Source organism: Bidens hawaiensis, unplaced genomic scaffold (genome assembly GCF_021521415.1).
Source record: "Bidens hawaiensis isolate Kalapana, Puna unplaced genomic scaffold, B.hawaiensis_p1.1 tig00013690_1, whole genome shotgun sequence".
In the NCBI taxonomy this organism is placed as follows: Eukaryota; Viridiplantae; Streptophyta; class Magnoliopsida; order Asterales; family Asteraceae; genus Bidens; species Bidens hawaiensis.
This window is the reverse complement of record NW_027492164.1, coordinates 257,193-274,715: the sequence shown is the minus strand read 5'-3', so window position 1 is coordinate 274,715 and position 17,523 is coordinate 257,193. Positions and strand designations below refer to the sequence as shown.

Below are 17,523 nucleotides of genomic sequence, written 5' to 3'. Positions count from 1 at the left end.
CAAAACTACTATCGAGCCGGGGGTCTCACCGGAAGCAGCTTCTCTATCCTTATGGGGTAGAGGTAAGGCTGTCTACATCTTACCCTACTCAGACCCTACTATAGCTTTGCTATTGGTGGGATATACTGAGTACGATGATGATGATGATGATGATGATGGACAGATTAAAAACAAGATTATGCATTGGTTTGGTGGTAAGCTGTAGTTCATGAGTTCAAAACTGGTAGCAGGCGATTTCTTTTTCACGATTGTCATGAAAATGCCACAAAATCTCATTTCGATTTACGTCTCCAAAATGGTTGAGCAGGCCCTGCGGCCCAAACAAACAACCTAACCCATCGGACTTTAATAACCCTAGCGGGCCTAAACATAAAAACCCACTAGAACATTTTTTCAAAGTAGAGGTGCACAAAAAACCCTAACCCGGAACCGGACCCGAAATAAAAACCTGGAACCGGTTTTTTTTAATACCAGAACCCGTACCCGACCCTACCCATAGGGTATGGATAGGGTATGTATTTCGGTACTAAAACCCGAACCGGACCCGATTTGTACCCGGTAATAACCAAAAACCCGAACCGGTTCCATAACCCGAACAGGGTATTTCAAATACCCGATGTATACCCGAAAAATACCTTAAAAATACCTAAAAAATGCCCCTAAAAAGTGCAAAATTTTATAAAATCCAATATAAACCTGGAAAAAAGCCCGAAAAAACTTCAATACCCGAAAATAGGGTATTCAAATACCCGGTTCTATACTCGACCCAAACCCGACGCATAGGGTATGGTTTTTAGAGACAATACTCCGACCTGAACCCGACCCGGGTATTACCAATACCTGATTTTCCAATACCCGATCTTATCCGAACCCGGTAATTTGAACCCAGTTTGTGCACCTCTGGTTCAAAGTATTAAACAAGCCCAATAACAAAGGTAAACGAAATAAACATAACAAGCAGCCCACGAATGAATCAGTGGGTCACAAGGTTTGCCTCTTGTACAGTACAAGGAAGATTGTATACACAGGTTATATTACTTATTAATATACTAAAGTTTTGTTATGGCTGATTTTTGGTAGATGATGCTGCAGATCTATAAGATAATTAAAAAAAATATATCGCTGCTATTCCTTTTTTATATATTTTTTTAATTTATTATTTTCATAGAACATGTGAGACTAGATACAATGCATATGGACATGGTCATAGTCTACACTAGATACAATGCACTTGGCCATAGTTTACATCCCACACATCAAGTTCCGAGTAGCCGGCAATTCTTGTACATGATGCAACATAAGTTGTGTGATAATGGTTTATAGGCCGCACGGAACGAATGCGGAAGGAACAATGGTGGGAATGAGGTGGCGATGAGGTATCGTTGGAAGTTGGAACATTGTTTCATGGCCTTCAGGGTGGCAAGGCACGGGGGCAGAAGCATGGACCGCTCACTGATTTGGAGAAATGTTTGTAGAGGGCGGAAGCAGTTAGGAGAGGAAAGCAGGGCTCGGGTGAGTAGGAACACGTTAGGTACATCATTTAGATAGTAAAAAATCTTATAAAGTCAGTTTGACCGTCACTCATTGAAAATTGATCGATTTAAGCAACACGCAATTTATCTTGTAGGAATTATATCAAATCTAACCCGTGCGAATAACACCAGTTAGAGGTACACTTTTAGGTCCCATAGGAATATAGTGTGGTGGTAAGATGTATCCTCTGTATTCTAAATAAATCTATTTACACATAAAAGTTCATAAATAACCTTCCTACAATAATGAATTACAGAACTGTTCACAAATGACATGTGTAATACTTTGGGAGAATAATATGTTATTAATAAACTTAAGACAGATAATGTGTTAACATGTTTACATAAATCTACTACTTTATTAATTAAGCATTAACAGGGTAAAACCTATTAATAATAAAATACTTTCATTTGTATTTTATATACATAAAGTTTATGTTCATGTCTTATTGGGAGAAACAACTTATCCGAAACCGGCAAAATAAAGGTCAAAATCATACACACGTCACATTTTCTCTAGACGACTCAGTTGGTCGGGAGAATTTAGTTGAGACAACAAATCAAAGCTTAATGTACAAACATGTTTTGATTCATTCGGTTAAAGTAGTGATAAAGCCGAGTGCTTGTACCTTCTTAGGCACATTATCGCCCACTAACTTATGCCATCAACCCGACACATGAATGCTCTCCTTATCGACGGTTCATTTGAGAGAAGAAACCATGATGAAAAGGGAACATCTTTTTAAAGTTTATGTACTTTAACAGAACAAACTTAAAAGTTTATTTCAACTAAACTTATTGTTTTTATTTTCATATGTTGTAGATCATCCTGTATATCTAATAATTTTTTTTAAATATAATGCATTTTTAGTGCTAGATAGGTATATGTATTACTTAGGATAAAGACAAAAGCATGTTATTATGATACATAAAAACAAAAATCATGAATCTCATTACTTACTTTTATCATATTATTTTTTATATAATTGTCAATATTTTATAGTTAAAATCTTTTGGGAAAGCATCTTAAGTGCGAAGGAAAGAGTTGTGTGCTTTTGTTATGACTTTTGATGTGTGATTGAGAAAAAAAGAATCCACTTTTTGATGCTTAATGTGCATGATCATCCTTTTTTATTTGGTTAAGTTTAAATTAAAATATAAAAAAAAATATTTAAAACTTAAAAATATGCTTAATGTTGTGGTTTTTATGACTTTTTTATGGGTACGTTTGTTTTGATTTATAATCCTATTTAGTTTCTTACTAGATAATTTTTTAATAATATATTCGACGTACTTAAAAACAGTTTGGCCTAAAATGTTTTGTACTTGATCCAATTTAAATTGTGTTTATAGAAGGTTGTTTTGCGAACGTGTTGCAATAAAGTTCATACCTTTTTCATATCCGAATAAAGTTCTAGTTTAGGTTGCTAGATTTTCTAATTTATTTTATTCTATTATGTAAGTGGACCCGTAAATTTTTGTTATCTATTAAGGTATAGGGGTGAGTATAATTCAAATCGACCTACGAATCTTAAATGAACTAATAAAAAATATGGTGGTCTAAATCAACCTTATAATATAATATCATAATAGCGTTTTTAAGATATAATAATGTTAATAACACATGGTTAATAAGAGCCACTCACTAAACCATCAAAATCATTGACTAATTAGAAAGAAAGATTAACATTATAAAAAAAGTTGTGAGATGTAAGAATGGGGTTTGTTGCATGGTGGGGTTAGTGCTCCTCTTATCTTACTAATTACACCCACTCACAAAATGGCATTATTAATAAAGAAATAATTTAGTATAAATATTTTTTAATATTTGTTTAGTTAAAATATTTGTTATAAATATAATTTCTACTACAATGAGTGAAAGACAGAGACAAAATTTTTTCAAAACTGCATCAAGTTATTGTTTCATCGATCTTGTTAGACTGCCTGGTATATATGAAGGGTGATGAACAATGATGCTGGTGTGACACATAATGGTGAATAATGGTCCTATGTAACACAACGTTGCTCAAACATTTCACGAATGGGGAACTGGGAATGGTCAAGCCCACACAAACCATTCAGCTCTCAGTCTCTTTGATTCTCTTTCGCTACAGTATCTCCTCTCTCTCTCTCTCTCTCTTTGATTCCCTCTTTCTATAGTATGTGTGTGTGTATATATATAGGAGAAATAGAGAACGGTGAGCCTAACCCACACCCCCCCCACTAAAACGCTAGTTACATTTTTTCAATAAGAACATGCATTTTCACTCGCCTCTTTATTTTTTCATCAAATTCCTGTATTCTAAAGTGACTCTCAACGAGTCTAGATTCGATGCCAAACATTCATGACCCTTTGAATCAATCGAAACATCAATAATGCTAGGAAGAGGATTACCCATGCGTGTGCTTTATGAAATTCTTCTTTCTTTTGTTTGACAACAAACATCAATAATGCTAGGAAGGGATTGACCACCCTTAACTATCCAATGACTATTATGACTTTATAAGGGAATGGGATGCTAGGTACCTCAAATAAGCTTTGAGTCAAGCTCACATATATTAAACAAAAATTTCAATTTAGCTTCGAGCTCGTTTAAACTCGACTTGGTTTAATCTTTAAACAAACTATTTTAAGTAACTTATAAGCGTCTCGAGTTGTTTATACTCACCTTTTAACAGGTATAAGTAAAAATTATATGAACTCATATGTTCCCTTTAAATACAATTTATAAAAGAAAAAATAAATCAAACTCAATCTACCTACAAATTTCGTCTTTATTTATCTTTGAACCTATCCGTGACCCATAAAAAAAATAGCTTTAAAGTAATTTGCCTATGTTTATTTTTTAATAACAACGTTTGGAACAACCTTAAACAAGGGCGGATCTTTGTGTGGGCTAGGTCGGGCTTCGGCCCACCCAACTTTTTCGCCCAATAGTATAATTTTCCGATATATATATATATATATATATATATATATATATATATATATATATATATATATATATATATATGGTCCATCCAAATTGTTGTTCAAGATCCTTCGGCCTACCCATATTACCGATTGAGCCTTTCTACGACGGGATGTAAACCATCCATACTGATCTTGACGCTCCTTGTCTGACTCACCCAGGAACACCGTCAATGATGAAACCCACCGATATGGAAAAACCTCATTTGAGTCATATTTCAAACATGAGACCATAAAATTCCAAATCTTAATCGTCGGTCTCATACCACTAGACTAGAAACCCAAAAATGTAATTTAAATGAGTTTTGGCCATATTATCTTATTTTAGTAATTAGATATTATTAAGAAATAAAGATTAAATATAAAACTATAAATAAAGGATAGGTTATCAATAAAGAATCCGCATTTTTGTCCAAATAGCACAATATAATGGAATATTCCAAGTTGACGGTGTGGAGTTGTTCATAGCCTCATACCTTTTTTTCATGTCCTTTCTTTATGCCGTGATTTCACTAATAAATATATTGCAAGATCATGACTTTATAAAGTTTATATTTGCAATTTATGGACGAAGGAATTCTTATATCATTTATATATATTTATAAATACACACACATATAGTTTATTTATCATAATTGCATTCAACTAAGCTTTTATGTATTTAAGTTAATAATAAAATAAAAAATTACACATCATGTCAATCAATATTGTTAAGACATGAGAAACAAGTTTGTTTCTATCTTTTTAGGTTATGTGTAGCGGAGATGCTACAAAATGAGACGTTTTGTGTCATGTGGCGCGGTCAGTAAATGATGGGTTTTTGTTTTAGAGATGTAATGATGTTGTAGCCCCATATATATATATACACACTAGTTTTTATTCCCCGTATTACGGAGGTTGTTTATATTGTTTGTTCTTAAATTTATTTATTTTTTGAATTTATATTTTTTTTAACTGTATGAAAGTTAATAATATACTTATGGTTTGATGATAAATTGTTTCACAAATAAATGAGATGTTATAACCCGGTTTATATGGTTTTAATGGAACACAAGACCCATTTATTTTTTTTACTATAAAATTGGTTTTTTAATTATAAATAATATTTATGAAAGTTAATAATATACTTATGGTTTGATTAGACCCAAGACCCGTTTATTTTGTTTTTACTATCACATTGGTTTTTTAATTTAAATAATATATATATCTTTTTTAAAATAAATAAGATATTAATTTTTATTATATCCTATTTTATAGGATTTTTACATCAATAATTTGGTGAGAATAATTTTTAATTTAATGAGATGTTATAACCCGTTTAAGGAATGTATGGGTTTGGTAAGACCCATATCCATGAATTCGGGTCAAATGCATGAGAAGCCTCCATTTTAAAATCAAGCAAATCTGGTGACTCTAAAAAAATGGCGAGCGACCACATCGCGACACGTAGGATTTTTATGTTTTCGTTTATATATATTATAGATATATATGTGTTTGTGTATGTATATCACACACACATATGATTAAAATAATAATAATAAAACAAAAGAGAGAATGGAAGACAAGAATTCATCGCCCCCCCCCCCCCCCACGCATTTAGCCCCTTTGCTTCCCGGGGGAGGGGGGGTCACAAAAAGTCGCTCCCAATTTGTCCATTTCGCCCCACTACAGATACTCTTATAGAGTGAAAACTTTACACGAGTTTACCCATAATGAAGTGTCACTAATTCAACAACTAATTAAGCTTATATGTATTTAAGTTAATAATAGAATAAAAATTACACCTATGACGTATTACTTCTCATGTTAATCGATGTTGTTAAGTATAGACTTGAGAAACTTACAATTTTGTTCTGTCTTTTTTTATTAGAGTGAAAACTTCAACGAGTAAAGTTCTCATATCATTCATAACCAATAAGCGTCAAAACAATATGGTATTATGGTAAGAATTTGTCGTGTATTTACTATATATTTCCTGTGTCATGACTCGTGTAAAATTTTCCTAACAAAAAACATTAATACACACTTAGATTTGAAAAATGATTCATATTAAATATTAATATTTACAATATCCTTTTTGATACAGGCATTTTAAAATAGTCGAATCAACAGGGTATATTAAATGGTACATGAACCTACAACTAAGTTTTGCAAGACAAATAAGATCATGTGTAATCATAAAGCTTCACATTCAGGGGTTATGCGTAACGTGGCGCCCAGTCAGAGTTATGGTTTTGTACAAAAACAGGCTGTAGTCATAACTCTTCACATCCAGGGGTTATGCGCCACGTGGCGCCCAGTCATTATAATTTTATTTGTTTTTTTAAATAATAATTCATTTAAATAAATTAACATAAAATTAAAAATTACATTAAACTTCCAAATAAAAAATACATTAAACTAAATTAAAAAAAATACAGCAAATTAAAATAAAAAAACATAAATAATACTAATAAAACTAAAACTCATTTATATTTTTCTAAAATTTTCGCTCGTCGATTGGCTTTTAGAGATTGGACTATCGGGTCGTCTTCGGATAGCTCGTTTGATAAAATCTCGATGTCTTTGTCCATCTCATTCCTTCGAAGTAGGTCGACGGGGTCCTAATTTACTTGAAGTCGTTGGGTTCCAAGTTGGTGTAAATCTTGGAGTCGAGAGTTCATTAACTGGAATTGGCTTTCCAATTCGGGATTCGAACCCGTTGCCGACGACGAACCGGCCCCTTTCCCCTTTCCTTTGCCTTTGGTTCTTCTACCCCCCGGCCGAGGCATGTCGGTAGTATCCACAGGGTCATTATCGCTTAAGTTGAAGTTTCGAGCGTCGGAACGGGGCGTGTCTGGATCAACCGAAGATGATGTTTTAGATTTTTTTTACGCGGACCACCTTCGCCTTCGGCTTCGGCTTTGGCATCCAACACCAAGCCCCATTTTGGGTGAAACCTCAAGAGGTCTTTCCAAATGCCAAAGTAGTTGAGGGTCCCGCCGACCTTATGTTGAAACTCAACCAACGCGTTATCCATGACTTCCGCGTCCGAGACACCGCTACTCCTAGTTCGATTCATCCGAGAGAAAACCGTATGGAAAGCCATGCATTTGGTGTTTATGTCGCCCCATTTCGACAATAACGAATCTTTTTCTCGACGCGAGTCCCCGCCAAAGTTGTGAAACCTCTCTATAATTTTGTGCCAAAATACCACCGTTTTTTGATAGTTCGCTAAAAAAATAAAAACATTACAAGTTTAATGTTTGTTATAAGAAATTTAAAAAATATATATATGCATTTTAAAAACCTACCGCATTTGGCATCTTCCGATATTTGGCACCAAGCACGAGCACATAGTATGCACCCGTCGATACTCCACGATATCACCGTCTTTTTAATCCGAGGTTCGCCGGCGGGCTTCTTTGCGTGTTTTTTCGAACGTCCGCGTTGGCTCGAACCGCCCTCGGGTTGTGTCTCCGGCACGAACTCGACCTCGGGTTGGGTCTCCGGGGCGGGTTGGGAACCCGAACCCGCAAAAATGTTTGTCATTGGGTTTTGGAAACCAGGCACCGCATTTGGCATAGAGTTTTGTAGAAGTGCAAAGTACGCGGCCATTTGTGGGTCATACATTTGCGGGACGGGTACGGTTGGCGTCGGGGCGGTAGATTGGTTCGGTTGTGGATTTGGTTGGCTTGACGGGCATTTTGACCGAAACCGAGAATATTTTTGTTGTTGTTTGGAAACATGATGGTAGAAATATTAGTGTAAAAGATATAAATATTTGTGTAAATTGATAGATTGGAAGGAATGTGTTAAAAAATATGAGTTTGGTTTGTTTATATAGTATAAATATAATTATTTTTTTTAAAACTCCAACGGCTCCAAACCAACGGTAACTTTTTTTTATCCGCGTGCCATTCTCGCGTTTTAGATACAACGCGCAAAAAAAAAATTCAACATAACGCGGGGGGGGGGGGGGGGGGAGGGGCGGTGTACCCCCCCGCGTTATAGCCCATAAAGTCTGGCACAACGTGCCACTACGGACGGTCTAAGTGTCGTTAGAATAAACGTGTGTTGACTAGGAGTAAGAAATGAGTTGAACGTCATAAGTCATAACTCACAATGCCATTTGTAGTTAGGGTTATCTTGCATGACGGATCATGTGTTATATCATGTCTAGATTATCACATGTAGTCAACTTTAAATAAACATTTCTAATTATATAAAAAACCATAAAGGCTTAAAATTTTTTTGTAAAATCAACAAAAGATAGGTTGTAATGTAACCATGCAAGGACATTAGACCAAGTGTTATGAAAGTGGTAGGGACGCCACCCATGACACCTCAACACACTTCAACCTAATTCATCATAACACCTCCATGGTGACGGTGTTCTATACCCCTCTCTCGCCAACATCTAACGCTCAAGAGGGTTTATTTTATGGGGTCCATCCCGTTTCATCCAATAAGTTTTTTTTTTAAATCTTGGTTAACCAACCTCCCCCAATTCCAATTGTTTTTTGAGCTGGTTAGTTAAAGCTCACTGCCTACACGACAACGGCGGGGTGCCTATGTGTAGAGGTGAAATTATGCAAATGAGCCGAGCTGCTCGAGATCGGCTCGTGAAAAAGCTTGATTGAACACATCTTAAACGAGCCCAAGTCTGAACTCGATCTTAAAAGTGAGCTCGTTTAATAGACGAGCACGAACCTAAGCTTTAATTATCAAGCTCGAGCTAGATCGCGAGCCTAAATAAGCATGTCATGTAAAAATTATTAATAAACTAGATAATGTTATGTAAAAATAACTAAATAATATATATTACGTTGTATGTACAATTATAATGGAAAAACAAACTTTATAAAAATAATTATAAACATATAAAAACTAATTAAGAAATAGAAAACAAACCAAAACCGATCATATAAACTACTCATTAGCCGAGCTCAATTAGAAAATAGAGATCGAAACGAGCTGAGCTTGAACTATGTAAAAGTTAGGCTCAGCTCATGTACACCCCTATCTATATGACATTTTAACTAACAAAACCACAACATATAATCATACACACGAATATGAGAAACAAGACTAAGTAAACTGCGGTTTTCGTATGTGTTTTGTATAAATATGCGGAAAAGTCCAATAGTTTCAAATTTGCAATTTTCATCCATGTGGTTTCATTTCACTTACAATTAAACCCGAATTCATTAACCCCGTTAAGTCTGGTAGTTAAACCTATCAGCGTGTCCCTTACGTGAGTGACAATTTTGTCCATTTTCTCCCCAAACAAACATTAGTCCTGATTCGCAAGCTTCCTCACGTGAGGGGCTATGGTGTATTTGGGAAAAAAAAAAGAACAAAACTGTCCTCACGTGAGGGGCACGCTGATGGGTTTAACGACCAAACTTAACAAAGTTATTGAATCCGGGTTTAATCGCAAGTGAAATGAAACCACATTAATAAAAACCCTAAATTTGAAACTGTTAGACTAAAACTACAAATTTAAACAAAACACATAGACAAAACCACAGTTCACTCAACCTAGGGTTGTCACTTTTACCCGAAACCCGAAACCCAACCCGAGAAAACACGTACCCGAACCCGAACTAACCCGACCTGAAAAACCCGAACACGAGAAAAGACTAACCCGAACCTGAACCGAAGTAATTCGGGTTGGTTCTCAGGTTTGATTTATAAGTTTCGGGTCAACCCGAATAACTCGAATATACTTTTAGTTTTAAAATTAAATATATTTTTAGGTATAATAAGCTTAGTCTTAGCAACTAATTTTATCAAAATCCAATCCTAATCTATTGTTGTCATTACAACTATTATAGATCGACTGTTTATTGTTAATTTATGTTTTCTATTTATTACTAATAGTAACCTTAATCGAACAATCAAATCACGCCCGATTGAAGACGATTATGATTCGAGTAAGTTTTACTCTTCTTTTGGTTTGTTTTATCAAGTTATGTTGGTATATTATTTGATTATTTGCTTACGAGCAAAGATTAATATGTTGTTTTAATTTTAGCATTGTAGTTTTTATTTTTTTTTTGTTTATTGTTTTGTTTTCTAAGATACTCGAAACCCGATTAACCCAACCCGAAAAAACTCGAACCCGAAAAACCCGTGAGAGATTTGGGTTGAGTTTCGGGTCAAGATTTAAAACTTTGAAACCCGAAGAACCCGACCCGAAAAACCCGAAACCCGAAAAACAAATCCGAAGAACACCCCTAACTCAACCACAACATTTGTAAGCTCCTAATTAGCCTAGCCCATAGGGTTAGTACTTACTAGTTACTACATGTAAACCACTAGTCGTGCGTAACATCTAAGCAAAACTCTTAAAATTAAAACCACTTCATAGCTCTTCTTATTACACGCCACCACTTGTCACACATAACCTAATAATAATAATAATAATAATAATAATAATAATATATCCCCATATTTAACACCAACTCACCTATCAAAATCCACATTTCCTTCCATCCACTAATTAATATTATTCACTCTCTATCTCTCTCTTTCTCAAACCTTATAGAAACAAACAATAACAATTGCAATAAGCCAATAACACAATAACTCACTAATGTCAACCGTACCTTCAAATGCCTCTGATGCAACATCCGGTAACGGCATCATGTTATTCGGAGTCCGGTTAACGGAAACCGTTACCGGTGGATTCAGGAAGAGTGTGAGTATGAATAATTTAACGCAGTTTGACGAACGGAATCAGGAATCTAACGCCGTAGATGCTGCCGGATATGCTTCCGATGACGTCGTGCATGCGTCAGCTCGTACTCGAGAACGAAAGAGAGGTAGTTAATTACTTATTGTTTTATATTAATATTAATTTCGTTTACTTATTGTTCGATTAATCAATTTGTGTTATGTGAGTTCGATTTGTGATATGTTTTGGATGACGTCATTCATACGTCGTCAGCTTATTGCTAGTGAATTACTGAATCGTGTAATCGTTAGCGTTGATTTTGTACCGTGAGTTCGATTTGGTGACGTCATTCATACCTCAGCTTGTGCTAGTCATGAATCGTGTAATCGTTAAGCGTCTCTGTGAGTTCGATTAGGTTTTTGTGATTCAGTAATTTAGTGATATGCATTTGATAACGTCGTGCATACGTCAGCTTGTAGTCGAGGAAATTATTTCGTTCTAGGTGGACCGACTGGTGTAGTTTTCATTTCTAATTGATGTTTTGTAATTGCGTCTTTTTTTATGAAAGTCGTCGTTTGGGAAAAGAAAAGTTATTTCGTTCTATGATTTCAATTTGTGATTTAAATGATGTAGTTTAGGGATGCAAACGAGCTGAGCTACTCGAGATAGGCTCGTTAAAAAGCTCGGTCAAGCTCGAGCTCAAGTTTAAAAGTAAGCTTGTTTAATAAAGAGCTCGAGCCTGAGCTTCACTTATTGAGTTCGAGCCTGTCATTCATATAATTTTTTAAAATATATATTTTATAATTAATAATTAATGCATATAATGTTATAATGTTATGAAAAAATAAATAAAAGTAACTAAATAATATAATATTATTTTATACATAAAATTATAGTAGAAAAAAATATGTGTGGTTTTATGAAACCATGTGCTATGGCTCGAATCCGTAGTCAATCCTATTTCCGATAGGGACAGTTGACAACTGAATCCGATTTTTCCCATTCTTTTTATATCCGTAATTATAATTATATAAATATAATTGATAAATAGTAAACGAGCCGAGCTCGAGCTTTGAAAATAGAACTCGAAACGAGCCGAGCTCGAGCTTTGAAAATAGAACTCGAAACGAGCCGAGCTTGAGCTCTGTGCAAGTTAAACGAGCCGAGCTCGATCCTAGTTGAGCTCAGGTTCGGCTCGTTGCACCCCTATTTAAGTCGACATTTTTAAGACATGTTTAAATTTATGGCTAAACATGTTTATATTTTCTAACTTAAAATAAAATAACACAAAATATACGCATTGCTTATTATTACACGTCCTTAGATTTATTGCCTTGGCTGCTTACAACCTTCAACTTCAGTTGATACTCGATAAACAATATCTAATTTCTAGTCAATAAACACACCGCCGATCTTCAACTTTATCATGTTTCCAAATAAGTTCCTATTCCTGTTTGGAAAAATAAATGGCACGATTAGTTATTTCATATTATTTGTGACTAGCACCACATATAATAATGTCTTAACGTGACGTTTAGGAGTGCCGTGGACAGAGGAGGAACACCGTTTGTTTTTAGTCGGATTACAAAAGGTAGGTAAAGGCGATTGGAGAGGAATATCTAGAAACTTTGTGAAAACACGAACGCCAACTCAGGTGGCCAGTCATGCTCAGAAATACTTTCTCCGTCGAACAAACCACAACAGGCGACGCCGACGATCTAGCCTCTTCGACATTACTACTGATACGGTACCGGTTTCGCATATTTTATTCCATTTTTCTATTCATTTATACGTCAATTTATTGCATATATATTATATGATCTAACCTATCAAATGCTAGATAAATTATTTATTTATTTATTTTTTGATTGGCAGATTTGATCTTTGTTTATGCTGTTTGCTCTGTTTTTGTCCTTTTCGTAGTGTGTGTATGAATATATAAATTATAAATTATTTTAAAAGTATTAATGAGTTGACGTTATCATCAAATAAGGTTTTTATTTTTTTTAACTTTAAAATATAAGAACAAATTCTTATCAACTACAACTTGTAATCCATAAATGTATACCATTAAAAAAAATTAGTAGATACCTATAAAAAGTAGATGCATAACAAAATGTTTATAGATAAAAAAAAGTTTCAAAAGAAGGGAGGCATGTTTGTACATTTCAATATAATTTAAAGATACACAAATAAGAATAAAGTTGATATACGGATAACTTATTTAATAATATGTAATATCCAACTATATGAGTTTGTTTTTCAATTTTTTTATCTACCTTAAATCCTTTTAATCTTGCATTTGCAAGGATTTTCCAACTATATGAGTTAAATATCTTAAAAATATATAAATGAAACCTTTAAAAGTTCTCTGTGTGCTTCATACATTCTCTTAAGTCACCAAATGTTTTATCTATAAATGGAGGTTTCTCATGCATTTGACTTGTATTCACGGGTATGAGTCTTAACAAACCCAAATAGCCTTTAAACGAGTTATAACATCTTATCAAATTAAAAATTAATCTTATCAAATATTTGATATAAAAATCTTATAAAATAAGGATATACTAAAAATATTCGGTTTTAATTAAAAAAAATATTTTATAGTAAAAAAATTAAGCGGTTCATGGGTATCACCAAACCCATATAACTTTTAAACCGAGTTATAAGATCTCATTTATTGTGATACCCGCTCATCATCAAACCCTAAATATATTATTAACTTTTTTACAATACATAAAATAAAAATCCAAAAAAGAATTTAAATATTAAAAACTATAATATAAAATAACCCCTGTAATAAGAAGGATAAAAGCTAGTTAATATATAAAAAAACAAAATAATATATGACACCAAGAGTATCTTTCTTAAATTATATATACTTTTTTTATTGGTTTTGTGGTTTTCAATTTTTCATTCATGTTATCTTTGCGATTCTCTGATTTCACACTTTTTAAAAATAAATATATGAAATGATTGGTTAATATTATACTTCATAAAAGTTGACATGGATGGTTGGATTCTTCCAGGCCACAAAGATAATCACATCCCCCACCTACTTTTGTGAATGAAATTGCTCCACATAAATCTTGAATCTTGTAAAAAAAAACATTTTGACTTATTAAAAATAATAAATCCTTATGAAAAGCAAGCACAATATTTAATTAAAAATAAATATTTATTAGAACTAGGGTGCTAAGCTTAACCTCATTTGTTTCTGGGTTAACCTGTTTATTTTGTAAATTTTGTTAGAGTGTTATGCGTTAAAACTTAAACTTGGTTATTTTATTAAAAATTTAAAAGTTAAAAGAAAAACGAATTTCGGATTTTTTTAGTGTAAGTGCAGTTGTTTATTTATTTTGTCTATTTATTAGAGTGTAAATTAGTCGCATCGCATGACATATATTATTAGAGTTTAAAACTTTAACCTAAGAGGCTAAGAATCTAAGATCTTTTTGTAATCGAATTGCATTAAGGCCAAGAGTGATAACCATCAAACACGCTCCATGTTTAATAGTAGTTTCACGTTGAACTATAAATCGCGTCTAGTTGATGTGTTGACTAGTTTCGGTTTGGTGGGTTGAAATGTTAAACCAGACACAATTCATATTTTATTCGTGTTAAAACGTCAACCAATAATCCACATACTTAAAAATCATTGATCATTCAATAGGTTAAGTTATTGCATTCACCTTACTTATCATTTATCACCAAGTTAACTTCATCTAATTGATAGTATTCTTTACATCTATCTCACACTTGCAGCACATGAATTCATCAATGGACAATGACCAAAAACCACCAACAAATCTAAAACCCGAACCGGGAAAATACCCCATGCCATCTTTTCCGACCAGACCACAACTCACCGCTTGCCATAACTCATTAGACAGCCTCACACTCGGATTGACACCTACAAAAAAGATAACCAAACCCTCAGGAAACCTCATGCCTCCAATTCCCATACCGCCATCCACCAAAACGGCTAAACTCAATTTAAACACCACAGAGGACCACCTCGAGCCACCATTGCCCTTAACACTAAACCTCTCAACCACCACACCATCCACATCTTCCGACCAACAATCATCACCATCGTCAACCACAAGACACTCGGTGGCCACATTTCAAGAAATGCAGGGTAACTTTAATAGTAGCAATGGAGATAGCATCATTAGTGTTGCATGATGCTATTACCTGGGAGTGTTGTGATTAATAACATGGTGAGTGCTTGTATATATATATATTTTTATATATTAAGTTTGGATTAGTTAGGTATGGGATGGTAGTAGCTGATTAGGAGATTATATTAGGGAATGTTTATTGAGAAATTTGTATGGTTTAATTATATCTTGTTTTGGCAAGGTTGAAAACATAAATTTATATAAATGTGTAGGTGTTCATAAATGTTTCCAAGATTTGTCATAAATGAGCTTAATTTTGCTCTCCTAATTGCGTGTCTTATTTTTGTTGTACCATAAAATTTAACGGGACAATTAACGGGACAATTAGAGCTGTAAACAAACCGAACGAATACGAATAGGGCTTTGTTCATATTCGTTTGTAAGTGCTAACAAATCAAATCAATATTCAACATCCCATCTTGTAGAAAAGGATTGGTATTCAAACAGGAAATTTGGTGTTTTTTATTATTAATTCAAAGTAACAAAGATATTACATCAACATAGCAGGTAGGCGGGCAACAAGCTGCGCTGCCACTCTTTTCTAAATTGCAAACCCTAACCTGCTAAAGACATACCCCTGCCCCTTTGGAATCGGCACATTGCTATGCACAACCCGTTAGACCCTGGTTAGGAAATGATAGCTTCCGGTGCCAAGGAGCCAAAGGTATCAAAAGCCAGAGGGACAAAAACATGTTGGTTCAAGTCTTTTGCTCGTTGCTTAGGGTTAGCCCTTGCTGCCAACCTCGACAGCCGCATGGCCCACTACCTTGTCGCGATTAGACATGCACAAATTGGTTAAACGGTTAGATTGGTTAATCGGTCGAGTATTATCCAGTTTTCAAGCACAAAAACCCTAATCGATATAACCGATTTTGGGTATAACCAAACTGGTTAACCAGTAAATGACTGGCTAAAAAACCGGTTTTAAAAACTAATTTAAAAACCTAAAACTGGCTTTGGTTAACCAGATTTGTGAACGGTTATTAACTAGTTATGGGGCCAAAATGAAAAACTGGTTTTAAACCGATGGTTATTTTCGGGTACTAACTGGTTATAGATTTACTGGTTTTAAAAAATGTCTCAAGAGATAGATTGACCCATGAAAACAAAAACCGAGGCCCATAAAACTTAAACGTCAGCCCAAGCAACGACTCTACCCGGTCTAGGGTTGTTCACGAGCCGAGCCGAGCCGAACCGAGCGAAGGCTTGCTCGTTGCTTGGCTCGTTTACAACCGAACCGAACCGAACGGCCCGAAACGAGCCAAAATCGAATCGAGCATTTTTCGAACGAATGTCGAGCGATGTCGAGCATTATTTATTTCTTTTTCTTTTTAAAATTTTCAATAAAAAACAAATTTGAAGGTTGTAAATATATATATTTTATAAATAAATTAGTAGTTTCTAGACAAACGTATAATATATTTTAATTTTTTATTAAAAAATAAGTGTGAAGTGAGATATAATGATCATTTAAACAAACTTCTAGTATTCTAAAAACTTGAATCGAACAAATAAAACTATAAAATTGACGGAATATGAAAAATTTAAAGGGGTAAAAATAATTGTAAGCTTATATTTATGTGTTTTGTCTATAAATTTATATATTTGTTCATATATAATTATATATAAAATAAATTAAAAATATTCGTGCCGAACCGAACCGAGCAGACCTTTGCTCGTTGCTTGGCTCGTTTACAAACCGAACTGAGCAGAGCGACTCGTTTTCAATCGAGCGTAAAAACGAGCGAGCATTTTTCGAGCAATTTCCGAGCGAGCGGCGAGCGAGTTCGAGCGACGAGCGGTTTGGACGGCCCTACTACCCACTATCTTGCATCCATACGACCCAAGCCCAATAAAAAAGAGGATTAAGGCTCTACCCACTTCATTGTAGTGTTATATATTCGTGTATATTAACATCGCACATTTAGAAAATTTGACATCGAACCCGTAGAAAACCCAAACTTAAGTGAAGAGAATCAATCGTCCGTCGAAATTTTCCAAAACCCGTAGAAAAAAAATCATAGCTACGCCACTGGGTATTGAACCGGTTACGATTTAGGGTACAAGTTTTGATACAAAATTGCATACTCTATCCGTACCCTACAGGTAGGGTTGAATACGGGTATTAAAAACCCGGGCATAAAAAACCCGACTTCGGGTTTTTTTTGGGGCGGT

General features: G+C 34.4%; 1 protein-coding gene across 1 annotated transcript; it reads left to right on the top strand.

Moving 5' to 3' along the window:
• The first annotated feature begins 10,863 nt into the window (after positions 1-10,863).
• Positions 10,864-15,589, top strand: LOC143544686 (transcription factor MYB1R1-like). The gene is made up of 3 exons (XM_077036728.1): positions 10,864-11,312; positions 12,703-12,911; positions 14,930-15,589. Exons 1-3 carry the CDS (start codon positions 11,084-11,086, stop codon positions 15,350-15,352), a joined length of 861 nt encoding a protein of 286 aa, XP_076892843.1. The 5' UTR covers positions 10,864-11,083; the 3' UTR covers positions 15,353-15,589.
• Positions 15,590-17,523: the final 1,934 nt, after the last annotated feature.